We start from the raw sequence: 26,842 nt of genomic DNA, 5'->3' as shown, positions 1-26,842 counted from the left end.
GCGCCCTACTCCTAGTCAAAGTTGGGGCAAACCGCACTTCCATTTCCTTGTCTGGCTCCCCAGATTCCCTTGGGCAACACCAAGTGTCTGGTGTGGGCCTCACGCCCACAGAAGGCCCCAGCCTTGAAGAGTGTTGCCCACAGACTGCCCCACCAGCCACTCACCATCCGCTTCATCTCCTTGGACACCTGGTTGCCACCCAGGTGGTTGTAGAAGGGGCGCTCAGCCCCCCAGTGAGGTGGGTTGTGCCCGATGGAGTTGGTTCTCTGGCGGTTCATCTTGGCGATCATGGCCTTCTCTTCTTTCTGGGAGATGAACACAGATGCATCAGCCTGCAGGCAGGGTCACCTAACGAGTCCAAGTGGCGAGCTCCTCACCCTCCCCAAACACAGTACCTGGCCAGGTAAGGGGCTAAGGCAGCTGCCCTTTCCTCTCGGCAAGCCCTGGAGCCCAGAGCTCTGCCCAGATCCTGGAACTCCCCAGGCAAGCATCCTGGATCCCTCCAAACTCCCTAATGCCAGCCCTGGCTGGCTCAGGTGGAAGTGGCAAAAGATGATAGGAGTTGGTCTTGTGAGGAAGCAAAGGGCTTGGGAACATATGCCATTTGCAAGGAGTTCTCCCTATAAGTTTGACGATAAGATTCCATCCTGGGTGCCCTTCTCTCCTCTGGATGGCCTAGGCTCCCAAAGGCCTGAGCTGACGCGCCTGGCTGCCCGCAGAGTGCTTCCTCACCCCACTCCGGGGGGCAGGGCAATCAGCGAGGGCTGAGCGTGGGTCTCCTAGGCAGCCAGGCCAACTCGTGCCTACGCCTCCCAACTTGGTCTCTGGCAGGCTGTGGTGTCACGTCAGGCTTTGCTCATGGGCAGACCAGGGCTCAGGGCAGGGTCGGGCTCTAGCTATAGCCTCAAGGGTGGGTGGGGCCTGATCTGAAGGTGCCCGGGGGTACCGGAGGGAGAGGAGACCTGGGATCACAACCTCTGCTCAACTTCTCCAAAATATGCTATAACAGAGAGGGCACTAGGACTCGCCCCGGGGCCCAAGAGGCCACTTTTTTTTTTTTTTTTTTTTGAGACGAAGTCTCGCTCTGTCAGCGAGGCTGGAGTGCAGTGGCCGGATCTCAGCTCACTGCAAGCTCCGCCTCCCGGGTTCACGCCATTCCCCTGCCTCAGCCTCCTGAGTAGCTGGGACTACAGGCGCCCGTCACCTCTCCCAGCTAGTTTTTTGTATTTTTTTTTTTTGTAGAGACGGGGTTTCACCATGTTAGCCAGGATGGTCTCAATCTTCTGACCTCGTGATCCGCCCATCTCGGCCTCCCAAAGTGCTGGGATTACAGGCTTAAGCCACCGCGCCCGGCCCCAAGAGGCCACTTTCAAAGAGGTTTGGGTCAGTGAAGTTATGAGATTCAAGAGCTGACAGGCATTGTACAAATACGCAAACGGAGTCTCAGTCTATGGGCCAACACACTCCCGAGGATCTTGTCTATCTGTCTGTCTATCCATCCAAATGGGTGCAAGAGAGCTGGAGACCTGAGGCAACCCTCCCCTCAACTCCCTCCTTTGTCAAATAAGGTGATGGTGGAAACACACAGCCTGCTTCAGCTGACATTGCTGGTAGGGGTGCCTGTCACTCTTTCTGTCTCCATTTCATCCTTTTTGAACCACTTGTCCAGCTAGAAGAACCAAGAGCCAGAGAACTCAGGGTCTAGGACAGGAAGCTGTGGGAGGCCTTGTGACCCAGACGCCGAGAGGAGAGATGTGGGGAAAGAGCCCGGAGGACCCAGTTCACTGATACTGTGGCCAAGGAACTGACCAACGCTTACAAACGTGTCAAGGAAACCATGAGGAACTGTCCCCACAGGGCCCTGAATCTCCCGTCCCTCTTCCTGGTGCCTGTGGAGGGTCTGACACAGCTCCCGTGAAGAGCCCCTGCAGCCAGGATCTGTCCCCTGGGGCACTGCACAGTAGGATACGGTGTCCCTCTGATGTCCCTCTCAGCACGGGCACCTGCCCTCAACAGCCCTGCCTGCCTCCCTTTAAAAATCGCCTTTGCTGTCGTCCTAGACTCCCTGAACTCTTTTCACAGCTTAATTTTGTCTTTCATTTCACTTCTTAGGAAGAGAAATGAGGAAGCTTTTCTCTATCAAAGGGCACTGACCGACAGATAAATTCAAAAGAAAGACTCATAAGTAAAAGACATTTTAGTTTAGGAAGAAATAGAAAATGTTCTCTTGATTTGCTTTAAAAATTAAGAACATGGAACACGACACTATTAAAAATAGAACACTGAAGTCTGCTAATAATTTAGCTTTATATTTCAGCAAGTGTGGGCTGAGACAAAGGGGGAAAAAGAAAGAGACTAGAAAGGGAAAGGGGAAAATAGGTTCAAGAAACAAAGATACATAGGCACATGTGGAGATGAACTCCGATCTATGGATCAGAGAGGGAGAGATTAGGACAAGTGTCCACCCCAGTAAAAGGCAAATGAAAAGGAGAAAGATGGAGATAAAACATATGGTATCCACAGACTCCCTTGATGCTGATTTCCAGCTTGTGGACTTCTGATGTCTTGTTGCTAATTTGAGGTCTGTTGCATTTTTGCAAAAGAAGCAATATTAAAAGATTCCCTCTTTACTATCCTTTTTGCAAGGCCTAACTGCCGGGGTCCTTTTTAAGATGCAAGAACCACAACAGCATAAGAAATTCATGACTTCACTCAAGGAAAGAGAAGGAAGTAATAGGCCACGAAAATGTTCCTCCCTGGAGGAAGGGAGCCCCTCAGCCCCCTGGCTCCCCCCAGCCCACAGACCCGCTTCTGGGTGCAGCGCAGGATGAGGAAGGTCTCGATACTGTGCTCCTTGAGGTAGGCGTTGCGCTCGCCCCCACAGCCGGGCTCCACCTCGTAGTCCCCGTTCAGGTAGTTGAGTGTAGCCTTGGTGATGTGGATGCGTCTACAGCAGGGCAGGGATCAGGGTGGAGAGGGCAGAAAATGCAAAGTCAGAATGTCAGCTCCCATGAAAACCAAACTGCAATTAGTGGATTCATCCCATGTGAAACTCTAGGGCCACAAGCTCTGCTCAAATCCTAACCTCAACCTTGCATGGTACCCTCCATTACTATCAAGTGGGCTCTCGTGTCCACTGCAACCATACTATCTCACACTGAACATCCTGGCACAGACCGCTACATTAGCGTGCCCAAGAGAACATGGCCACCAGTCTTGCAAACTTTGCAAGCCTCTCACTCCTGCTCAGAAGCCAGCAATGGCTCCTGCACGCGACAGGATGGAGTCCAAATTCACAAGCCTGGCACTCATGCCTTCTGAACACAGGCGCTGTTTCTCCTAGCCATCCCTAAAAGGCCATCTGCTCTTCTCCCATTCCTTGGAAATGCTGTTTCCCACATCTGTGCCTCGCCTTGCTGTGTTCCCTCTGCCTAGCAGCAGGCTCTTCCCACCCCACCTGCCTCACCCCTCCCAGTCCTGCCTCCTTTATGGTCTAGTCACCCCAGAAACTATCTGTGCTTCCTCCCTCCTCCAGAACTCTCTCTATCACACCTCACCAGCCACTACAGTTTGGCTCAGTATCTTCTGGGCCAAGGCTCAGGGAAGGGTGACATGATGCTCCCACAACTGACCAATGGTGGCACAGGAGATTTGGCAAGTAGAGGAATTTCTACTTCTACTATGCTCACCCCAGCCCCACCAGGTGCTTGCTACCCATCCTGCCCCGCCTCGCCTCTGCAGGATGGTCACCCTGGGTGGGCTTGAGTGGGAACCCAGGTTGGGGCCCCAAGCCACCCACAGCCTTCACTCACCCCGCCTTGCCGCCAGCCTCCATGTGGTTGGCTAGCGTAACATCGTTAGACCAGACGTCGAACTGCCACTTCCTTAGACCAAGGACACCGCAGTGTACTCGCCCGCTGTGAATTCCCACACGCATGTTCACGTTCACCCCCGTCACCTCCCGGACCAACCTGGGGATGGAGCAGGGGTAAGGCTGGGAGAAGGTTGGAGGCCAGGCACACAGAGTGTGGGTGAGGCTGCAGGTGCAGGGAAGGTGAAGGTGCAGGGGTCAAAGAGTCTTCCTTCTCCCATCCAGCCCTAGAGTCCAAGAATGTTCAGCCTGAAGGGCACTGGGGTGGGCAGCAGGTGCAATCGGCTGTGCAAGGGGCTGTTCCCGACTTGGCCACAAGGTGGCGTGGTGCCACTCTAAAACCCAGAGCCCTGCTGCTTCCCCTCCAGGAGGGCACCTCTTGCCCTGTCAATTAAACTGTGATTGGAAAAATGCAAATGCATGTTAGGGCCAACTTGAATTAAACCGGGAGGTTATCACCACTCCAAACCCTGTATGTATAATGCTCTTGCGGGTAAGGCAGAAATGGCTTTTGGATTATCTGTTTATTGGATTTATCCACACTGCTGCTTCCAAGAAGTTAGCAGGGTGATGGCAAAAGGTGGTTACCCAGGTTTCAAGGGTATGCCCTGCTCAGGAGGGAAGGGGAGCCTGGGCAGCAGTAGGGGCTTAGGGTGCTCCATGCCCTAGAGGAAAGCTTGGTACCAGTCACACACACCACGTATCCATATCTGGGAGCCCCCAGTAGACAGGGCAGGCCCTCCGTGTGCACTTATAACTCCTCATGCTAGGCAAGCAGTGGAGGCAGAGTGGGAAGGAAGCCACACATCTCCAGGTGCATGTCTGAGGCCCATGGGAACCTGCCCAGCATTTGCAGGAGAGGGTGCAGGTGCCAGGAAGTGGGGTAATGGATGAATTCAGATTGCACTTTCTAGGGCCCTAGACCCTCCCTGACACCTGGGGCACGGGTGCACTCAGCCAGCCATGGGACCAGCAGTCTGACTTGCCCCAGTGGGTGGGAGCACCACTGAGACTCCCTGACCCCATCCCACGCCATCAGCAAGAGGCTGACACCCACTGCAGGGGAGACTGCGGTCATCCATCATTTCTCTTGTCCTGAATCAACCTGGTAAATACCTCCACTGCAGCAGAATACCTTTACTGAAACACTTTCCATCCACAATGCCTTTGGATACTTGCTTAGCTTGACAATGGCTCATTCTGTCTTTTTGGCTTAACTCCACGGCCACCTCCTTCAGGCAAACTCTCTCTATCCTCTCAGTGGAATCAACTGTCCCCTCCTGGACCCTCCTACAATAGTCTGCCTCCCTTACCTCACTGTGTCCACATGACATGCCTCGTATCTGAGGACCAAGAGTCCTGGTCTCTCTCCCTTAAGGCTCTGTGCTTCTGGGGAGACTGATTGTCTAGCTCAGGCATGCTGGGGACACTTGGCAAGTGCTGCTAGTAGAACTGAGCCAAACCAATGGACCCGGCCACCTTCCTGGCCAGACACTCCGTCTCTGACCTTGCCCTCTGTGCCTTTTTTCTCTGCCCCTGTCCAGGCTATTTCTAAAGCCCAAAGTCTCTGACTTGCTCCCTTGGCTGTCACAGAAGCTTAGACCATCCATGTTTTTCAATGACCAGGGCTCCTTCTGTGGCCAGTGGTAGCCATGATTTGGCCAAACGGCCTTTTTGCTATGGCTCACAGGCAGGGCGATTATCTCTAAGCAGACCACCTGCATTTGAACCCGCCTGCCTGGTGGTAGCACCCTGGGGAGTTGTCTAACCCCTGTGAGCCCAACCTTTCACATCTGGGAAGAAGTGGAACCAGCAGCTCGATGCCTGGCTGGGTGTTTGTAGGAAACATGAGGCCCCGGAAGTGCAAGGGCCTCACATGGCACAAGGTCCTCACACGGCTGCCAGCCTCTCCTCCACTCCTGGAGTCTGCAGAGCCCTCCCTTCCCACACACTTCCTCTGGGAAAAGCTGCCCAGGCTGCTGTAGGGAACAGGAACCCTGGAGAAGGCAAAAAGTCTGGTGGCACACGTCAACCCTCAGCTTGGCTGGGTACCTTTGGGAGATAGTTTCACCCCACTGTTTCCCTGCCTCCAACCAGGCAGCCGGCAGGTCAGTCAGTCGCTTGGGCTGTGGACAGTCCCAGGGAGGTAGACGGTACCCGCGGGCGGGCACTTACGAGATGGCCTCGATCATGTCCATGCCCATCTCCACGCAGCAGTGGGCGTGGTCAGCCCTTGCTTCAGGAAGCCCCGAGACGCAGTAATAACAATCCCCGAGGATCTTAATACGTAAACAGTGATTCTCCTGGAAAGCAAATTAATTTTACAAATTAAAAATAGTAGGAAAGAGAAGTGGGAGGGAAAGACATGAAAAGCAAACAGATTCACCCCGTGCCTGGAATAACTTGCCTTTTAGGGCAGTGAGCGCAGGCCCACGCCGGAACTCGGCATGGTCCCAGGACAGGCTTATCAGGAGACGTTGGGGAGGGAGGGATTGTGGGGATGGAGGGATGGGCTGGGCAGCCCTGAGTGGCATTCCAGCCTCCCAGACTCAGGAGCTCACTTTCAAAGATCCGTTCCAGAGCCCCAAGAGGAATTTGGCTGGTCAAACTGTGGCCCAGCCAGCAGGGTGGCCCTGTCAGCTTAAGGAAGGCCCCAAGCCCCAGTACAAGGGTCTCTGGTCCCCTCCATGCCCCAAGAGTCACTCTGATTCATTGCTTGAGATTCTATCAAAAGTTGCCTAATTCTCCTCCTTTTACAAAGACTGAAGCAGGGAGAAATGAGCTTTAACCAAAAGCTCGCTGACTCTCAGCCTGTCTGAGATTTTTATCCAAAAAGAATTTTGCTAAACTAGTAAGCACACGAGTGCCAAGAACCCAAGAGAGCTGCTGCTGAGTGACAGGTGCCATGCGGCCACCTGCAGGCCACCATCAATCTGTAAATGGGATTGCCATGGAATATCACTAATCCTCAATTATGAGCAGTCCAGCTCTGGATCCCAAAGGTAGTTAGGAAGCAGGGATTCAAATGCCCGTGTGGCCTGGACTCGTTTGAGACTTAAGTGCCAAGCAGGTACTATTCACCTCATTCAGTTCAGTGATGAAACTCACAGGTGAGTACATGTGCCCCACCACGGAAGCCCCCAGAGAGGCCCTGGCACTGGCTCTGACGGCACCAGCCTCTCTCATCAATAACCCAGCCTGCCGTCCTGTGTGGGCCAAGGGGAATGTGTCCACCTGTCAGTGGCCACTGACATTTAATCACTCTACAAAGGCCTAGAGCTGGGAAAGGATAACGGAGGGGTGAATAGGGGCCTAAGGAATGAACGTGTAGTTCACCACTCCCTGCCATGGAGTGTTACTTCCAATTTATCCAAACGTTTAAGAGTCCTCTTTCTGGATGCCTCTAGGGAATGGCACACAGCCGCCTGCAGGCCAGCCGGGGATTTAGACTCATTCTCTTATCAGTCTGGCCAATCTCATCAGGAATGTGGCTTGATGGCACCTAATGTGCCCCCAGACAAAGAGCATATTCCCCTGAGGGTTTGGGCAGTGTGACCAGCAGCCTCACCACCCGCTTCCACAGATGGAGGCATGGAGGGCTCCCTACGCTCTCGCTTGTGGTCAGCGACAGTGCTGAAAGCAACTCCAGCTGAGTGTGTCTCCAGGGTCCAGGTAGGGCGAGGACATAGCCACAGCGTGAGGGGCCCCTCTGCCCATCACCAGCAGGCTCTACCCAGCAGGGTACACCCAGGCATATGCCCGTCTCTGGGGTTCAGCAGGTCCTCGACCACAGCAGCCTCCCTCAACAGCCCAGGTCGGGCCACCCTAGCCCCAGCTCAGGGCGACTCACTGCGGCCAGCTTGTCGAAGCGGGCGAAGAGCTCGTTGAGGGTCATGACCAGTTCCTGTGCAGTGCACTGGGATGCCAGGCTGGTAAAGCCCTCGATGTCAGCAAACAGGATGCTGGGGAGACAGGCAGAGGAGAAAGACCCTGCTATAGGCTGAATCTTTGTGTCTCCCAGATTCATACATTACATTTTTTTTTCTTCATATGTTGTTTTTTTTTTTTTTGAGACGGAGTCTGGCTCTGTCGCCCAGGCTGGAGTGCAGTGGCCAGATCTCAGCTGACTGCAAGCTCCGCCTCCTGGGTTTACACCATTCTCCTGCCTTAGCCTCCCGAGTAGCTGGAACTACAGGCGCCCGCCACCTAGCCTGGCTAGTTTTTTGTATTTTTTAGTAGAGATGGGGTTTCACCGTGTTAGCCAGGATGGTCTTGATCTCCTGACCTCGTGATCCGCCCGACTTGGCCTCCCAAAGTGCTGGGATTACAAGCTTGAGTTTTTCTTCATATTTTTAAGAAGAGGTCTTGTTCTGTTGCCCAGGCTGGTGTGTGGTGGCGTGATCAAGGCTCACTGCAGCCTTGACTTCTCAGGCTCAAGGGATCCTCTCGCCTCAGCCTCCCAAGTAGCTAGGACTACAAGAGTGTGCCACCCTACCCGGCTAATTCTTTTTTTTTTTTTTGGTAGAGGCAGGGTCTCGCTATGTTGCCCAGGCAGGTCTCAAACTCCTGGGCTGAAGCAATCCACCCACCTTGGCCTCACAAAGTGCTGGGATTACAGCCATGAGCCACTGCACCTGGCTGCATTAAATCCTAATGCCCAATGTGATGGTATTTGTTGAAAGATAATGAGTCACAAGGGTGGATCCCTCACGAACAGGTTAGTGCCCTTATAAGAAGAGACACGAGATCTTGCTTCTTCACTTTCTGCTCGCCACCTCGTGACGATATAAGAAGGTGGCAGTCAGCAACCTGAAAGAGGACCCTTGCCAGACCCTGATCATGCTGGCACCCTGATCCCAGACTGCCAGCCTCCAGAACCATGAGAAATACAGTGCTGTTGTCTGTAAGCCCCCGGTCTTTGGTATTCTCTTAGAGCAGCCTGAACGGACCAAGACAGACCTCCATGAGGGAGGAGAGGCAGGGCTTGCAGCCAGGGCCCAGCCTGGGGCTCCTTGGGCCCGAGAGGGCTGCCAGCCAGCAAGAGTGCTGGGGGCTCCACACGGCTGCTGGGCAGGGGACAAAGAGGCCCTGGCACTGGAGGGCCGAGGATGCTGCCTCTTTCTGCTGCTATCCTCCTTCTGTGCTCTAACTGCACCCTCCCCCAGCTCAGGAGGAAGGCAGGGGAGGGGCGTGAGGCCTGGCTGTGTGCCTCAGGAGGGTGCAGGACAGGGGGCCAGGCCCCAACTCCCAGTCGTCTCTCAGGCCTGCCCCCTTTGACCTCTGAGCACACCCCAAGGGCGCTGGGCCTGCTCCTGGGGAAGAGAGGCCTTTGATGCCTTTGCTCTGGAAGGCATTTCAGGCCAGAATGGTGGCCCTGCAAACTCTGACTTCCCAATCCCACACAGAAGGGACTCTAGCCCTAAGCCCTCCATCCTGAGGGAGTCCTCTATCCCCTACAAGAAACACAGGAAAAGAGGCCCAGGGAGGAGAAAGGAAGACACAGCCTGTCAGCATCCCGGGAAGCCCCCAACTCTTCCCTCCCAGTTCCTCAGTGCACCAGCTGGTGACAGATCTTTCACCCGTTCCTGTGGCTTGTGTTGCCTAAGTTGAAAACATTTCCTTTCCTTTTCCTTTGAAACGGGGAAGGAAGACCTCAGGACCAGAATCTGTAAGGGCCCCTAAAGTTATTTTTCTTAAAAGGGACACAAAATCTAAAAACTGTGGTGTACTGAGATGCTCCTGGCAGCCAGGCACTGAGCGGGAGGTTTCCGACATGTCATCTCACTGAGTCCACGCAAGAGCCCTGCAAGCAAGGGGTCAGCGTGTCCCCATTTCACAGACGGGAGCCAAGTCTCAGAGCAGCCAGGCAGGATTCTTCCTCCAAGGTCTGTGCTCCTCCTCAGGCACCTCGGGACTCCTGAGGCTCCAGAACCCAGTCTCAGTTTTAAAATTAATGATGTTGAACTAAACATATTTTGTCCTTTTATTCCAAAAATGTGTGTTGGTACATTAAACACATCTTTTTAAATCAAATATTGGGCTCACACCTATAATCCCAGCACTTTGGGAGGCTTAAGCCGGCGGATCACTTGAGGTCAGGAGTTCGAGACCAGCCTGGCCAACATGGTAAAACCCCATTTCTACTAAAAATACAAAGATTAGCTGGGTGTGGTGGCACATACCTGTAATCTCAGCTACTCGAGAGGCTGAGGCAGGAGAATCACTTGAACTCGGGAGACAGAGGTTGCAGTGAGCCAACATAGCACCACTGCACTCTAGCCTGGGTGACAGAGCTAGACTGTCTCAAAAAATAAATAAATAAATAAATAAATAAAATATTGGCAAATGATAATTGTATGTATTTATGGGGTGAGTACAAAGTGATGTGATGATGTCACATATCCACCGTGTGGAATGGTTGATTGGGCTAATCAGCAAATCCATTACCTCACATACTGCTCATTTATCTCTCCTGTCGTCTAACTGGAACATGGGACTCTTTGCTAAGCCTGTCTTTATATTCTCATGCTTTCGCATCCAAGGCCCCGGAGAGTTGGTGCCTCCCAAGACAAGCCAATTCCCAGAGACAGTAAACAACTTGCCTTAGGGTGTGCCTTTCACACACAGACCAACCAACCCAGAGTCCACTGCTGACAACAATCCCTTGCCCTCACCACCCCAGGGACAGGCACCGGGGTCCCAGGCAACTTGGGACAGCCCTTACATACCGAGCCAGCGCAAAGACATTCTTCAAACCAGCCAAGCAGCTGCCTTGCTACCCTTCCTTCCCGCACAAACCACAATAATGGCCCTGCTTCCTCGGCCTCTTGACTGCCCTGGTGCCTCCTCCTGGGGCCCCTGCATGTTGTGTCCCCTCCTCGTGGGAACTGTGAGTGACAATCTTAGCAGCAGTTCTCTCCCGATCTGTTGGCCTCACCATCATAAAACCCACATTTTAAAACACACCATTTTAAGTTCACAGAAGTATTAATTCATTCACACCTCACAACCACCCTGTCAGGAAATGAGGACACAGAAAAGTCACCTGGCCAAGGCCACACAGGCAACCTGGCTCCACACTTTAGGAGCTGAACCAATCAAGATCATGCTGTCTGTAGGCCCCACAGACATCTTAAATGGGTAAAGGCACAATCCAACGCCCTGGCACTGAGAGGGAGGTGGGAGGACCTGTGGGAGCTGCTGCTGTGGTCCCGGACAGGCACAGGATCCCCGAGAGGGGTCACTCTCAGCGGCTGCTCACCAGCTCACAGGAGAGCCACTGCGCCGGTGGAAACAGGTTGGCCACCAGGAGTACATTCCAAGGCTTCAGCCAGGCTGTCCCACCTCCCAGGAGAAGCACGGCAGGGCACCCCCAGCCACTGCTGTTTCCCCAAATCCTGGCTCCTCTGGCCACTTCAATCCTAGCCTGGATCAACCAAGGCAACTGTAAGAGGGAGGCCAGAAAGAGTGGGAGAAATGGGGACAGGGACAAGAGATGGAACAAATGAGAGGGAGAGAAGAAAAGGGGAGGAGGTGGAGCAGAGAGAACAGGCCCTATCCTGCTAGGCCAAGGGACTCAGGACAGCAGAGAGCTGCTCCAGCGTGTGCAGCTGTGGGATGGGCCCAGAAAATGAAAGGGAATTTGGATTCTCCATAAGCTGTGATGCCCGGTGTCTGGCGTGGCTGGTGGGCCCACCACCCTGCCCAGAGGTAGGCTACGCTGGCGTGTGCATGCCGGGGGGAGGGTGCCTGCAGACCCCCATCCTGGCCCACCCTCTGCCTCCCTGCCTCCCAGGTGGCTGTCCCCTCCAACCAGGGAGAAGGAGAAGGTCTTTCCCACCGTTTGTGAAAGCACCCCTTCCATAGTTGTTCTGGAAATTCTTCTTTATCTCTCAGGAAATCAAAACCAAGGGAAGCTGGGGTCCGGATTGGCTGCACATGAGCCAAGGAGCATGTTCAGCAAGCATCCCCTTGGCCAACACCAGCACTTCAGACACAAAGCTGACAGGCAACATGACCAGTGGCTAGTCCAGCCCCAGTCTGAGGCTATGCAGCAAAGGCCTGGCTTTGGGGGCTGGAGATGCCCCCGGGGTAGGAAGGAAAAAGTCCCCTAATCCAGCAGAGGTAGGACTGCCACTGAGCAGGGTAACCCGTAGCACCAGGCAGAGCAGAAGAGGTGAAGAGAAGGAGGGCTGGGTGCCCCAGACACACGAGGCAGACATATGTGGTCCCAGGGGCTCCACTGCATGCCAGCCTCCTGTGCCTGCCTGGCTGACCCAGCCACTCAGGTGGGCCAGGCCTCTGCCCATCCACGCACTGGGATGGCCAGGCCATGATCAACTCCTTCTCCACAGATGACCCTACTGGACCTTGGCAAGCGCATTCTTCCACGGCAGCTCTTGTACACTAGACCATATGGTCCTGGGACCAGGCATCTCGTAGAATCACCTGGGAGCTTTTATCCGGAGAGGCCCTGTATCCCCAGCCCCAGAGATTCTGACTTAATCGTCTGGGGTGGGCTCCGCTGTTGGTTGTCTTTGTTCTGTTCTATTTTTAGCTTCCCTGGTGATGCACTATGCAGCCAGGGTTAAGAACCACCACACTAGTTTAAAGGTTGCCTCAAGAAAGCTTCTACCACCCCATTTAAATTTACAACCTCTCCCATCTATCTCCCTTCTCTACCATATTTTTCTCCACTGACTAGGCTGTGTATTACTGTTATTTATTATTGTGCTTCAGTCTGTCTCCTCTCACTCGAATGTAAACTCTTTGAGGGAGAGATTTTTTATCTACTTGATTCATGGCTACATCCCAGCCCCTAGGAAACATGCAGCTGAATGACTGCCTGGATGTGGCGCGCCATGCCTACCTTGGCCTACCTTGGCCTCTGCTCTACACCCAGCACAACACCCAGACATGCGAGGTACCCCTGGTAGTTCCCTCAGGCTGCTATAACAAAGCACCACCAACCAAGTGGCTAAAAACAACAGATTTTTATTGTCTCGTGGTTCTGGAAGCTGGAGGTCTGAGATCAAGGAGTCGGTAGAGCCCTGCTCCCGATGAAACTCAATAGAAATTTCCTGGTGTATTCCTAGCTTTTGGAGGCAGATGTTACTCCTTGGCATTCCTGGGCTTGCAGCTACATCACTCCGGTCTCTGCCTCGGTCCTCACCAGGCCTTCTCCCTGTGCCTGTGCTTTCACAAGGCAGTCTCTTTTTCTCACAAGTTCGCTGTTCCTATTGGATTAGGGGCCCATCCTACTCCAGTATGACCTCATCTTTACTTGATTTCATCTGCAAAGATCCTGCTTCCAAATAAAGCTACATTCACAGGTAACAGGGGTTCAATGTATCCTTTAGGGGATAAAATTCAACCCACAACAGTGCCTAATACTTATTTGTTGAAAGAGAAGAAACTTTACTGGTTCCAAAGCAAGTAAGAGGCACAATTAGTAACTCAAAATTGTGAGCTCTTCCTTCTGCCCCACAAAGCCTCCTGGAGACTCAAGCATGTCACCTGAGACAGGAGCCCGTGAGGTCCACAGCCTGTCCCCCAGCAGACGCCTCAAGCATGTCACCTGAGACAGGGGCCCATGAAGTCCACAGCCTGTCCCCCAGCAGACGCCATATGCACGGAACCAGTGGCTGAATGGGTACCAGGGACATGGGGACATGGGTGGTCTCTGGTTGTGTGCCAGGAGACAAGAGAAACAACACTGGTATGTGAGGAGCCCCAGGTGCCTTTGAAAACCTGTACCTCCCTGCAGCCTCCTGGGAATCCACTCTTCCTGGTCAGCTACCAAGGAACCAGGGAGGGGCAGGTCACTGCCTGCCAGGGAAGAGCCACTCAAAGCAAGGCTTCTATGCCAGGTGGGCGGAAGCCCAGGCAAGGTTGCTGCTGAGGCCCTGACTCTGAAGCCCCCAAAGCCTCCCCACACATTTATATAAACCCTGCCACCCCCACATCCCCCCACCTCCTGTCAAGAGACAAAGTCACATTTCTCTGCAGCTTTGGGGGAGGATTCTGCTTAATGACTGACTTCTGCAGGCTCTTCGGTTTTACAAGGTTTACCCTACAGCAGATTGTCTGTTCTGCTGGCCAGGATTTCCTGATCTTCCCCAGAGTAACTCTGAAGGCCATGTCCCAACTCAGTGCTGGCCCAGACGTGTAGGAAGGTGCTAATTCATCTATTAGCTCCCATCTGAGAACTCCTCTTGGGAACAGGATCAGGCCCTCATGGCGGGTGCACAGAACTGAGGTAGGGCCACCCTGGCTGTGCACACTTCCCTAATTGCCTGCCATCCATCATTCACAGTCTCCTGCATTCTATTCCAGGGGCAAGAGTGGGAGACACAGTCCCAATTACCACAATAGGCCCTTCAGCCCTCCAGAGCAGCTTCGGCTCAGCTTTCCAAACCACTTGCACTTTTGGTGAAGTGCATTTCCTCACGGTTGCTCCCACTTGCTGCTAACAGGCCCATGACTTTATGAAGCTGTCAGAGCCTGGCCCTTCTCCTGTGCACATCCTGCAGCACCTCTGGACACCCAGGTGCTGAGTTCTCCTGGCGGTCTAGGGGAGCCTGCGGTGGTGATCACCAGCTCCTCTCATCTCCTGCAGCCCTTGGCATCGTTAGAGCTCCAGGACCACATGAAGAACTGTGCTGAGTGGTAGAGGGTGGGAAGGGAGTATGGCAAGGTCTCAGCCCAACTCCCAGGAAGCTGGGAGCTGAAGGTGCTGGGGAAGTACCCGGACGGGCCCAGTGTGGGCTGGGGAGGCTGAAGTGGCCACAACTCTGGATGGGCCAGTGGTCTCTTTCTGACCAAGAGTGCTGTCCCCTGCAGTGTGCCCTCTCCATTTGTCCCCTATCATCCAACCCGGAGAATCCTTTGGGCTCATGCCCCTAGGAAGGTACAGGAGAAGCAAGGAGTCGCTCACGTCCTTTAGGGGAGTTAGCACAATCAGGTGTGGTCTTATTAACACTGAGGCATGTGAACTGGCAGCAGCCACAGGTCTATCCAGGGCCATAGGCTGGGAAAGGGAAAGCGGGAAAGGCCTATGGGAGCCTGCTGGACACGGAATGCCTGCACAAATTCCACCAACAGGGAGAGCCTGCCCTGGGACAACTGCACTCTCTCCACTCCTGCAGGGACAACAGGATGCCTTTCTTCAGCAAGTGGAAACCAAGACAAGGGGACCAGGGACTGGTTTGACTGTCAGGACTGGGTCCAGAGGCCCTAGGTGGAGGCATGTCCTGGATTCGACTAGGGGCCTCCTGCAGACCCCCTCCCACCCACCCAAACCCCTCTCTTGTTTCTGCCTACCCAAATCCTACCCCTACTGTACGTACGATGGAACACCCCACAGCACCTACAGACATTCTGTTTAGAAAGTCTGGAAAGATTTAGGGAAATGCTTCCTGAAGGAAAATCACACAAAAGGAAGAAGAAAGACCTAGCAATAGTTAGTGACCTCAGGGAGTGAGTCTATGAGTGCTTTTTCTCCATACTGCTCTTATTTTCCAATTTTTCTACAAAGAACATACATTCTTCACATAATAAAAATGTTTATTTTTTGCCATGCATGGTGGCTCATGCCTGTAAACCCCAGGACTTTGGGAGGCTGAGGCAGGAGGAATACTTGAGCCCAGGAGTCGGAGGCCAGTTTAAGCAACATAGTGAGACCCGGTCTCTGCAAAAAAATTTTTTAAATCAGCCAGGTGTGGTGGCAGGTGCCTAGAGTCCCAGTTACTGGGGGGCTGAGGTGGGAGCACTGTTGGACCCCAGGAGTTCTAGGCTGCAGCGAGCCATGATCACACCACTGCACCCCAGCCTGGGTGACAGAGTCAGACTCTGTCTCAAAAAAAAGTAAAAGAAAAAAGAAAAACGTTTATTTTTTAAAAGGTAAAAAATCACATTCTTCTTTTAGGGTCTGATTCAAACCCTTCCGTCTTCATGATGTCTTCCTTGACTTACCCCAGCCCAGAATGATACTTCCTATGTCTAAATTTTTATTAGAATCATAATCCTAAGTAACAGCTGATTCCAGCTGTTTCAAAGACATAGCAGGGCAAATTCAACTGGTCATTGCCTCTTTGCTCCGTCTTCCCTCCCTTCTTATCTCCCACAGGACCCCTCATTTTGAGTCTAGAGAGCTAAAATAGTAAGTCCTTGCTGGCTACTGACTCCAGTCCCCACCAATCCCCACTCTGCATTTAAGGCAAACTGAGGTCTTTTGTTGGGACACAATCCCAGGTAAGGATGTGGAGGAATTCGAACCCTTGTGCACTGTTGGGAGGAAGGTCAAATGGTGCAGGCCCTCTGGAAAACAGGATGGCAGTTCCTCCAAAAGCTAAAGATAGAATCACCATATGATCCAGCAATGCCATTCTAGATATATACCCACCAAAACTGAAAGCACAGGCCAGGCGCGGTGACTCACTTCTGTAATCCCAGCACTTTGGGAGGCTGAGGCGGGCGGATCATCTGAGGTCAGGAGTTCAAGACCAGCCTGGCCAAAACGGTGAAACCCCGTCTCTACCAAAAATACAAAAATTAGCCAGGCATGGTGGTGTGCACCTGTAATCCTAGCTACTAGGGAGGCTGAAGCAGGAGAATTGCTTGAACCCAGGAGACAGAGGTTGCAGTGAGCCAAGATCATGCCACTGCACTCTAGCCTGGGTGACAGAGTGAGACTCCATCTCAAAAAAAAAAAAAGAAAGCACAGATATGAAAAAAGTATTTGTACACCCATGTTCCTAGAAGCACTATTCACAACAGCCAAAAGGTAGAAGCAACCCAGTGTCCATCAGTGGACACTCTGTATGGATCAATAAAATGTGGTATATTCAGACAATGGAGTATTACTCAGCCCTTAAAAAGGAAGAAAATCCTGACATATGCTATAACATGGATGAACCTTGAAGACATCATGCTAAGTGAAATAAGCCGGTCACAAAAAGCACAAAAATACTGTATGTGTCCACTCACATGAGCTACCTAGAGTAGTCAAAATCATAGAGACAGAAAATAGAATGATGGTTTCCAGGAGCTTGCGGGAGGGAGGATGGGGAGTTAGAGCTTAATGGGTATACAGTTTCAGCTTCAGAAAATAAGAAAAGTTCCAGAGATGGATGCTGGTGATGATGGTTGCACAATGTGTATGTACTTAATGCCACTGAACTGTACATTTAAAAATGGCTAAGATGGTGAGTTTTATGCTATGTATTTTTATCGCAACTAAAATAATCCATTACTTTTTTTTTTTAAAAGACTCAACCCTAGTGACTCCACCAACAGGGCGCCCTGGACTGTCAAGCTGCTGTTCCCGTAGCACTTAACTCCCTCACTGAGAGGGCTGGATATTCCCTAAGGAGCAGAGATGGTGTCTTTTCATAGTGGCAGGCTGTATATAGTAGCAGCTCAGTACATGTTTGTGGAATGGATAAAATAATAACACAAAGACCACTTATATCTATAACTGGTATGGGAGTAGAGTTCAGAATACTTAAAAAAAATAGAGACAGAGTCTTGCTCTGTTGCCCAGGCTGGAGTGTAGCAGCAAGATCTTGGCTCACTATAACCTCAGGCCCCTGGGCTCCAGCAATCCTGTTGCCTCAGCTTCCCAGTATTCTGGGCCTGGGATTACAAGCATGAACCATCGTGCCCAGCCCAGAATACTTTCCTTCATGTCAGGTTTGAGACAGGAATGCAGGGCGTTCACGGCCCCTCCTCATGTGGTCTGTTGGCTGAGGGTGTGAGTGGAAGGTAAACATTTTTCACCCTCTGCCTACAGGGTGCACAATCCACCCACGGGTATCTGAGTATCTTGGACATTGTCGCGTGGTCATTATAATTCAGAACCACGCTGCAGCAGAGCCAGACACCAGAGCAACCTGGGGAACGCAGCCAAGTCCTTGAAGGAGACAGGAGAGGAGATAGTAACCTTAAAAGCGGGAGGTGTTGGGGAAAGACTGAGGAGAAAGGGGATCTCTCCCCAAGACCCTGCCACACCCCTGATGTGTGGGGAGGCGGGCTAGCTACCTCACTGCCACACCAGGCTTGGCAGCCCCTCTGCCGGGACCCCAGCTGCAGATCCACAGGACTCAGGTGCCTGACCCCACCCATGCTCCATCCTGAACCCTGGAGCCCTGCGGGGAATGTTTCTTAGGCAGAGGACCAGCACCCCCTAGAGGAGACGGCCTTCTCTCCCTTCACCCAAAGAAGAGTCTGGAATGATCTCTCACCCACCCACCACCTACGACCTTTAAAACCTCAGGACTCCAGCTCAGGCACAGACCAGTCAGGTGCAGCATCATCCACACGAAGAAGGAGCTCTCGTGAAAGCAGAGAATCCTTCAGAGCCCTCTCGGGCCTGGCTGGGGCGTTCTCTGGCCCCTGAAACCTTTGGGGTATTGAGTTACCTGACCTTGACTCTCACCTGGTTGTCTGCCCTGCCTCAAGGGCAATCAGTCTGCAGCCTCCTGGGCTGTACGGGGCTGGGGACCTTCCATGCCCTACCTCACCTCAGCTCCCAGCAGCCCTGCAAGGAGTCCTGGGCTAGAGAGCTGGGTGCCCTCTTACGGATGCTGCTCTTCTGTGCCTTTTATCACAATTATAACAGAACAATAGAGCAGTACGTTGTCTAACATTAACACCCCGTGAAGTCCGTGTCTCCTGGTCACTAAACCCTAGCGCCTACAAGAATGTGATCAACTCAATGGCTAATTATTCATTGTTTAGTGTCTTCTCTAACAGAAGATGAGCTTCATGATGCCAGCGATGATGTGTACTTTAATCTGTGTCGCACTGCCTGCCTCTAGCTGAGTGTCCTGCAGTGTGGCTGATGGTCCCCAGTGATGAGGCAGAGGTCAAACACTAGCTGAATGGATGAGTGAATGGCCATCCCATGTTACAGATGAGGACTATCCCCATCCCATGTTACAGGTAAGGAAACTGAGGCTCTGATTAGGTGCCTTGCCCAAGTTCCTACAGTCACCAGGCGGCAGAGCTGGGTGTGGACCCATCTGCTCAACACAGGTGCTCATCTTGTTCCCTTCTGCTGACTCCTGGGCAAGGGTGAGCTGGTGATGCCAAGGTCTATCTGCATCTTCCTTTGCTGTGACCCATGTGGTATGGCGCCTTCTTTGGCTGAGAAGGCCGAGACTGACTGATTTCTCTCCAGGAGCTGTCCCTCCCTCCAGAATAGCCTCTGCTGGCACGTCCCAGAGGCCCTTGTCCCTCCCCAGCCCTGGTGCTGTCGGCTGCAGCGAGCGCAGGTATCTGGGGTGGGGGAGGACAGGCAGGAGGGCTTGCAAGCCACCAGTGGATATTCCAGCATGGGTCCCGGCTCCAGCTGACCTGTCCCATCAGAAACGCTGAAACATTCCTATTTGTCACCACACATCAGACAGGGGAGACATCTAAATATCTCCAGGGGTCTCCAGGGGTCCCCTGGCCTCTGGCCTGCCTCTGCCCATGGCCAGTGGTGGCTCAGCACCAAAACATCCTACAGGCTCGTTGGCCAGTCCCTGGCTGCCCCCCAGGAGGTATGTGCTGCACAACCATTCTCCTCAGGGGAGAATGAGGCCATGGACAGTGGTGGCCTCTGTCTGTCACCCCTCCCTACCCAAGACAAACTCTTCTCCCCAAATCCCCATCAGTCTCTTCCTCTTCCTTAGATCCAGGCCCAGCCTGTCATGCTGTGCAGTTGATTTATTTTTCTTGTGGCCTTGCTCTCAGTGGGGCTAGAGAACAGCATGTCATCACCCTCTCTAAATATTACAACTCTGCAGAGAATTGATGAATGTGACTCATCACCCTCCATTCTCCAACTAGAGAATCCCCAGGCCTTTCTTTGTTGATATGAGTGTGATCATAATCATAAAAATAACAGTAACAATAATAATGGCAGCTCACAATTACTGAACACTTGTCATGTGCCCGATATTGTGCTAAGCACTTTCCCCACATTATTCCATTTACTCTTTGCAACTCTATTATGTAGGAACTCTTCCTATCCTATTACACAGATGAGGAAACTGAGATTCAGAGTGGCTCAATGTCTGTAACTTGTCCTGGTCACATGGCCAGGAAACAGCAGAGTAGAGGCAACGTGCAGAACTGCTTAACCCCAGAGCCTAGGCCTAACCACTGTGCCCCACTGGCTCTCCATGAGCCCAGCCTCAAAGGGTGTTTTTAAACTATGATATCAACCCCCCCATCTCATACTTAACCATCAACCCAAGCCAAAAGTTCAACCCCAAAACACAGACCAGAGCGAGCATTGTGTTTCTACCAAGGGCTACAACCAGTGCTACTGATGGAACAGGGAAAGAGGCCCCAGAGGGACATTTGCATATGATTGCTTGCAGTTGGCCTCTGATGTGTACCAGCCACCTCTGTCCCTGGCGATGTCAGAGTCAGAATCATCTCTGACCCCATGAAAATTATAGCATCTTGGTTTTTCTCTCCTTTCATCTCTTTCCTGATTGCCGTCATTGATCCTGGCACATCCCAGACAGAAATACCCCCACTGTGGCAGGGGTCTGACGTACAGGCCACTTTGTGACTAGGGCAGTGTTCTTTTATCAACCCAAAGTCACTGCCTCCATGGGAGAGAGACAGAGGGAGGTGTCACCCCAAGGGCAGTCACCGTAGAAGAGGCCTGAGTCAGCCCCTCTGACCAAACACCCTTGCTGGAGGGCTGGGGCCCAAGAGCCAGCACCATGGAACGAGGAATAGGAAGATGCCTGCTGAGTGGGAGAAGAGATGGTGAGAGAGGGCAAGGAACTGGGCCGAGGCGCAGGGGTGGCGGGTGAGCCGGCTGTGTTGGCCGAGGCAGGCTGGGAACCTGTGCTGGAGGGCCAGACTGCTTCTGAGCAGTGAATTTTCTGGATTTCCTTTGTGTTCCACTGAATGAGTGAAACCTGCACAAAGCTTGCGGAGCTGAGAGCAATCAAGGAAAGCAACTTTGTCCACGCTGTGCCAAGGACAATGCCTGGGCCAGTGAGGTGGTGAGGACAGGACCAGGAAAGAAAATTCCAGAAGGGGGAGCTCAGTGGCTTGGCTCGTACATGTTGGGACCACTTGGTGGGCTACCCCTTCCCACTTTAAACTTGAGCCTATGCGATCTGTTCTAATAGGGAAGTCTGTTTCCTCACCTGTCCTAAGGGGGAGACCCCTGGATTTCAGGAACTGCCATCAGACGGGAAAGGCCCCTGGTGGCTCCTCAGTCACACACACACACACACAGGAAACCAAATCTCTCTCCTGCCTCTCCTCTGAGTCTCCAGTTAGTCTGAGGGCTCCCCAAACCTCCTTCCCACAGATTCCTCGGACACACTCCTTTCTCCTGGGCACGTAAAAACATCTGTCCGGTAGTCAGGCTGGGTAAAAGCTAGTATCAGAAAGTGTTCTGGGGGTGTTTCTCCCACTTAACCAACGACAGGATCTTGGAAAAGTTACTTCATCTCTGTGCCTCAGTTTTTCCTCCTGTAAAATGGAGATAATCACAGTACAGCCCTCTTCTTTGCTGTGGTGATTAAGTGAGTAGATGAAAGCACTTAGGGCAGTGGCTGCTTCAGGCAGGCTCTGTGTAGGCGTGAGCTCTCACTGCTAGCGATCATTCCACCATGGGAGGGCCAAGGTGGGCGGAAGAAGCAGCAGGGAAACAGCACATCTGCACTGCCCAAAGGGCTCAAGGCCAGGAGTCCAGCCACGCACTCCACTTCCCTGAGCTCCACTTCCCTGAGCTCGGCTCAGCTGCAACACCCTCAGGTCCCTCCGGGATGTGGAGATTCAGCGAGGGGCAGCCTTCTTCCTGGAAGACCAAGGTGACTGCTGCCTACGCTGTCCCTACCTGACAGAGGAGCATGAGGGGTTGGGAGAACCCCAGAACTGGGGCCAATGTGTTTTGCAGATACATGTCTCTCCCAAAGGCTTAGAGTCTCAGTTTTGACAGACAGATGGAAGACACGCAGGCAGAATCCACAGTCTTGGATCCCAGGGCAGACTTGGGAACTGGGCAGTTCTCATTCCGCCTGAAAAAAACAGTGCTTCCCTCACCCCTGCTGTTGTCAGCCTCACCTTCTCTCTCTCTCTCTCTCTGTGTGTGTGTGTGTGTGTGTGTGTGTGTGTGTGTGTTAATTTGCACTATTTCATTTAATCACTTTCTTGAAAACTCAGGCCAAGCCTCCAAAGAGTCCTCTTTACACCAAACTTAGAGGACTCGTGAGTCCTAGGGAAACTTGCCTGGGGAGAAGGAACTCTCCGGAAGGCAAACACAGCAGCTCCTTTTCTGGGCATATGGGAGGATTATCGGGCTCTCCAGGAAGCCATGCTGGATGAAGGCCACTGTATCGCTTCGTGTCCCCATGGAACTCATAAGCAGATTTTGCACTCTATTAATCTACATCTGTTTGCACGTCCCTGCTGTCAGCAGCTTCTGTCTAGGGAGGCGGCAAACACGCAGTGAAAGGAACGTGGGCTCTGGAGCGGCCACTTGGGTGCAGCCTGTCTGTACCACTGCTGGCTGGGGGACCTTGAGCTCTTGAGTCTTTTAATTTAGAACACGTTCCCCACCCTTTTTTCTTTTTCCATGACTGACTTTTTAAAGAGTACACAATGTAGACTGTCCCACATTCTGGATTTGTCCAGTGGTTTCTTGGTGATTTTTTTTTCTTTAAATTTATTACAGAAAATTTCAAATAGAGTATACACGAAGTAAATAGCATACATGACCTATCTATCATCTGGGTGTGCTGATAAAGGTAGCTGGCTTGCAGTGCTGTCAGGAGGACTTGTGATAAGGTGGGCAGAGCCTGGCCCAGTGCCTGGCACGCACTGGCTTAGGAGGCATGGAAGCTGCCAGATGGTGGTGAAGATGAGATGATGGTGGTGACATTCGGGTCCCAGTCTATGCTTTCCGTCTCTCTTGGTAGGCTAGGAGCTCCTCCCCAAAGCGGGCGGTGGTGCTTCCTCCCTTCTCCTCCTCCTGTTTCTATTCTCTCCCTGCAGCCTCGCTGTCCCCCTCTCCCCACCCCCCAAAAAAGTTACAGGGGACACCATGATAATTCACATTTAACATACCTGGAGGGGTGGGGCTGGCGTGCTCTAGACAACACACTCTCCGAAGTCAACAAACCACCCTGTCAGGCTGTGCCCACTTGAAAGGAGGAAGTGGGATGTCTCCGTGGGGGCCCAGCTCTCCCTCCCTTCCCTCCTCCTCCCCCAGCCTCACCCCTACCTCACGTTGTCATGTTTCTGGATGTAAATCTTATGGAACATCATATCCTCCTGCTTGGCGTTGATGTCTGCTTTCATCTCCATGGCAACATGACGGGGAAGGACAGACAGCAGGAGCCGCTCCTGTGGAGGGAAGCACATTCTTTCATCACGGTGCCTTCCACCTGCCTGGCAAGTGCTCTCTCCTCCACACCTGTGCCCCTGCCTGAGGGCCCTGGAAAACCTTTCAGGCTCTCCCGGGACTCCTGGGCTAACACTGTGTGTGTGGTGGTGTGTGTGTGTGTGTGTGTGTGTGTGTGCGCGTGCGCGCGCGCGCGCACGCGTGCGCACGCGTGCAGGCTACCTGTCCCCCATCTTCCCTCCCCAGGACACCACGTGATCCTTCCGCCTCACTCTCCACGTTTCTCTGGCAAAAGTGCCCCTGGTGAACCTGTGAGTACTGAGCACCTCGGGTTAGAATCCTGGATGTCACCTGAGACTCTGCATGACCTTGGGCAAATGACTGAACTTCTTTGAGCCTCAGGTTGCTCATCTGTAAAATGGGGATGGAGTTGTTGAGAGCATTACATGAGATCCACTCCATCAGTTTTCAAATATTTATTGAACACCTACCATGTGCCAGGCACTATTCTGGGGACCAAGAGAGTTAACACCAAGAGTGAGACAGGCAAGGTTCCTCCTTCAGAAAGCATCTGGTGTAATGGGGGTCTCGGGCGCTACTATGGGGGCATTGAGCAGGGACAGCTGATCTCCACTGGGGTAGTCAGAGGGGGCTTCCTGGAGACTGAAAGGATGGGGTAGGAAGGAGGTGCTCCAGTTCCACTTGGGGGACAGTGGCCCAGGAGAGAGGGAAAGCAAGCTGACTTAGAGAAACCACGTCACAACCAGCTGCAGGGGAGGTGGGAGAGAAGCAAGTGGAGGGGCAGTCCACATCGCGGAGGCTCACGTCAGCCTGTTATGGAGTCTGGACTATGCCCTCTTTCTGAGCTCCTGTCCTGGGCCTGCCCTGCTCCAAGAGCTGCCTCCCTGCCAGACTCCCTGTGAGGCTGGTGCACATCATTTGCTCATCGCCAGCCTTTCATTTTGGCTGCCTCCAGCCCTCCTCATTCTCCTGCCCTTCACTCCACACCAGATGCTGGAGTCACCCTCCTCCCATGTGGCCCTGAGACTCTTCTGCTTCTCTGTCATCTCTGCTTCCTCTCCCTCCACCTGGCCCCAAACATGGCATACCCCACCTCTGTCCTCGCTCCATCCAAGCCTGCATTCTGGGAGTAAATCCATGGCCAAGGCTCCCACTGTAGAGGTGGCTCTGTCAGCCACTTCCCACATCCCTACTCCTGTCCATGGCTCGCCAGCCTCCAGCTGCCCACCTGGATGTCTTGCCACCACCACCCTGACATCACACCCAAACCACACTCGCTTTCCGCACTGTCATTTCCCAATCACTTTTCTTTCCATTTCCCTGCCGTGACCTGGGACAGCCCCATTCTGCTGCACCAGTGTCAAGGCCCTGCCCACACGAGTGGCTTTTGCTTTTCAGATCTTTCCCTCTGACACTCATTCCTTTCCCCTGAGCGGTAGGCCCTGTCCAGCACTGATGAAGTCCTGCGCATCTGGAAACAGCTCTCGCACTTGTCCTTTCCGTTCTGTGCCTTCCTTCACTGCCCATATGCAGTTCTCACCTGGCTCTTGGATTCTGGTTGCGACACCCTGGACAGACAGCCTCCCTCTGCCCTCCCTGGTGCCTGCATAGCCCCGATCTCTCTGAAACACTACCTGTGCTCAACACCTTCACAGGTTTTCTAGTTTCACCAGCCACATCACATACGGGTTTTTCCAGACCCACTAAACTCACTCTTCCTTATTTTCCACCGCAAATCAATGCCCATGTCCCCTTACCCCCTTGCTATGCCTCATGCTTGCCTGGCCCACCCCTGCCACCCCCAGACTGGCTGCTGCTCCTCTCCTTGCTGAAGCACCCTCTCCACCCCAGCCTTAGCCTGTCACCACCCAGGCCACCTTCAGGGCCAGACTGGATGACCGGGGCAGCCTCTAGATCACTTTCCTTGTCTCCAAGCTTGCTGCCTCTGGTCCATCCTCCCCTCTGCAAGCAAGCAACTGCTTTTCCTAAAACACACCAGACCATGTCGCCTTCTAAGCCTCCTGACCCTGCTGATATCAGCCCATGCCCGCAGCCTGGCCTGGAGGTTTCCACGATCTGACTCCTCCCTGCTCTTCCACCTGCTGTCCCAGCAGCACTGAAATGAAATCCACACTCTGCTCCAGATAGAGCAGAACCCAGAGGCCCCCACACTTCCTGGGGTCTTTCTTGCTGCTGCACACAAGCTCCTCAGCTGGCATCACCCTCCTCCTCCGCTGCTCCCCACCCTCCTTCAGGGTGTCCCTTTTCCCAGGAGGAGGTCTGACTCTGGCTGCCGGCATCCCTTCCCCACCTGCTGAAACCCCACATCAGTAGCCTGTTAACTGTGTGTGAGGAGAGGCCACCTTGGGGACCGGAGTTGCGTCTTGCCCAGTGCCACGGCCCAGAGCCTTCTGCTCGAGAAGCTGACACATTTGTGAAGGGCGGTGTTCCCTGTGGGTCGGTCTGGCCCCCCAGGCAGCAGGAAACACGAGCACCAAAGGCCAACCCTTAGTAAATAGTTACTGGTGACAGAAATAGGAATTAAGAGACAGCGTGGGATGACTGGGAGAGACCGTGCTACAAACCGTTTGGCTTCATGATAGGACTCCGACATTTACAACCACCTCCAGGGCTGAGGGCCAGGAGGGGTAGTCAGGAGGCCGCTGGGGAATAATTCTGAGCCCAGTCATCACACGGCACCTAGAAGCTTCCCCAGGGAGCCCCGGCAGCTCTCTCTGCATGCCTTGCTGGCTTTGGCTGGCTGAGAAGCACCTGTCCGCAGAAAGCGTCCCCTCCTCAGCACATTGGCTCCAAATATGGAATGGCAAAAATATTTCTCCCCTAAATCCCTGTGGATTTGGTGGAATGTCCAGACTGGCCCAGGCCAGAGCAAGGAAACTGTGGCAAGCTGTAAAATGGTAATTCCCCTGGAGAAGTGAGAGGGGCAGCCCCAAAAATGGAAGAAGAAGGAGGTATCCTGATCTCAGGTGAGAGACGCTGAGGCCTGGAACGGGGATGAGATAAGGGGCTTTTCAGGAATGCCGAGGCCTTGGGGTGAGCATGGTGCTGTGTGCCAGAGGTGACGTACATGTGTTAATAATAAAGGGCAGTGGGAGGACCCCAAGGATACTGCCAGCAAGGGCTTCCTTCAAGATGCTGGACCAGAAGCTCAGACAGGGCCAAAGAGTGAATGAGGAGAGCCAGGCTGAGGACTGGTCAGCGTAAGTGGGGACCTGACAAGACATGGCGACCACCGAGGCAGCATTGGAAGGGAAGTGGGGACAGGTGGGGACTCGGGGGCCTGGAGAGGTACTACAGAGCTTTGCCCCCTCGGTTTGGCTGTCTGGATGTCACCAGCCTGTCATTGTGACTCACTTAGGATGCAACCAGATGGCATCAAGGACATCCCCCGCAGTAGTAAAACATTCTGCACTCAGGGTGGCCACAACATGTGCTCCATGCTGGCCTGGAGCCATGAGTGACCACTGCCATCTTGGCCCTTTCTCCATGTCCCCCACACTCAAAGGCAGACCTTCCATGTTCGTATCAGCCATGGGGGCTGACATCGCATGTGGCACTCAGGTGGG

The 26,842-nt window shown here is 53.2% G+C and overlaps 1 protein-coding gene and 1 long non-coding RNA gene across 2 annotated transcripts in view; one reads left to right on the top strand and one right to left on the bottom strand.

The window, feature by feature from the left end:
• Nucleotides 1-26,842, bottom strand: part of ADCY5 (adenylate cyclase 5) — a 166,405-nt gene that overhangs the window by 42,958 nt on the left and 96,605 nt on the right. The window contains exons 3-8 of the mRNA XM_033211005.1: nt 23,115-23,236; nt 7,722-7,833; nt 6,047-6,174; nt 3,813-3,971; nt 2,806-2,947; nt 165-305 (exon numbers count right to left, since the gene is read on the bottom strand). Of these exons, the coding sequence (XP_033066896.1) occupies nt 165-305; nt 2,806-2,947; nt 3,813-3,971; nt 6,047-6,174; nt 7,722-7,833; nt 23,115-23,236 (804 nt within the window). The remainder of the gene's footprint in view (nt 1-164; nt 306-2,805; nt 2,948-3,812; nt 3,972-6,046; nt 6,175-7,721; nt 7,834-23,114; nt 23,237-26,842) is intronic.
• Nucleotides 20,496-23,695, top strand: LOC117083401. Its single transcript, XR_004437069.1, has 2 exons — nt 20,496-20,641; nt 23,481-23,695. It is a non-coding gene; the product is annotated as an uncharacterized LOC117083401 (long non-coding RNA).

Source organism: Trachypithecus francoisi, unplaced genomic scaffold (genome assembly GCF_009764315.1).
Source record: "Trachypithecus francoisi isolate TF-2019V2 unplaced genomic scaffold, Tfra_2.0 Lachesis_group0, whole genome shotgun sequence".
Taxonomy (NCBI): Eukaryota; Metazoa; Chordata; class Mammalia; order Primates; family Cercopithecidae; genus Trachypithecus; species Trachypithecus francoisi.
Note: the sequence above shows the minus strand (reverse complement) of the source record. Positions and strands in the feature narration are given on the sequence as shown.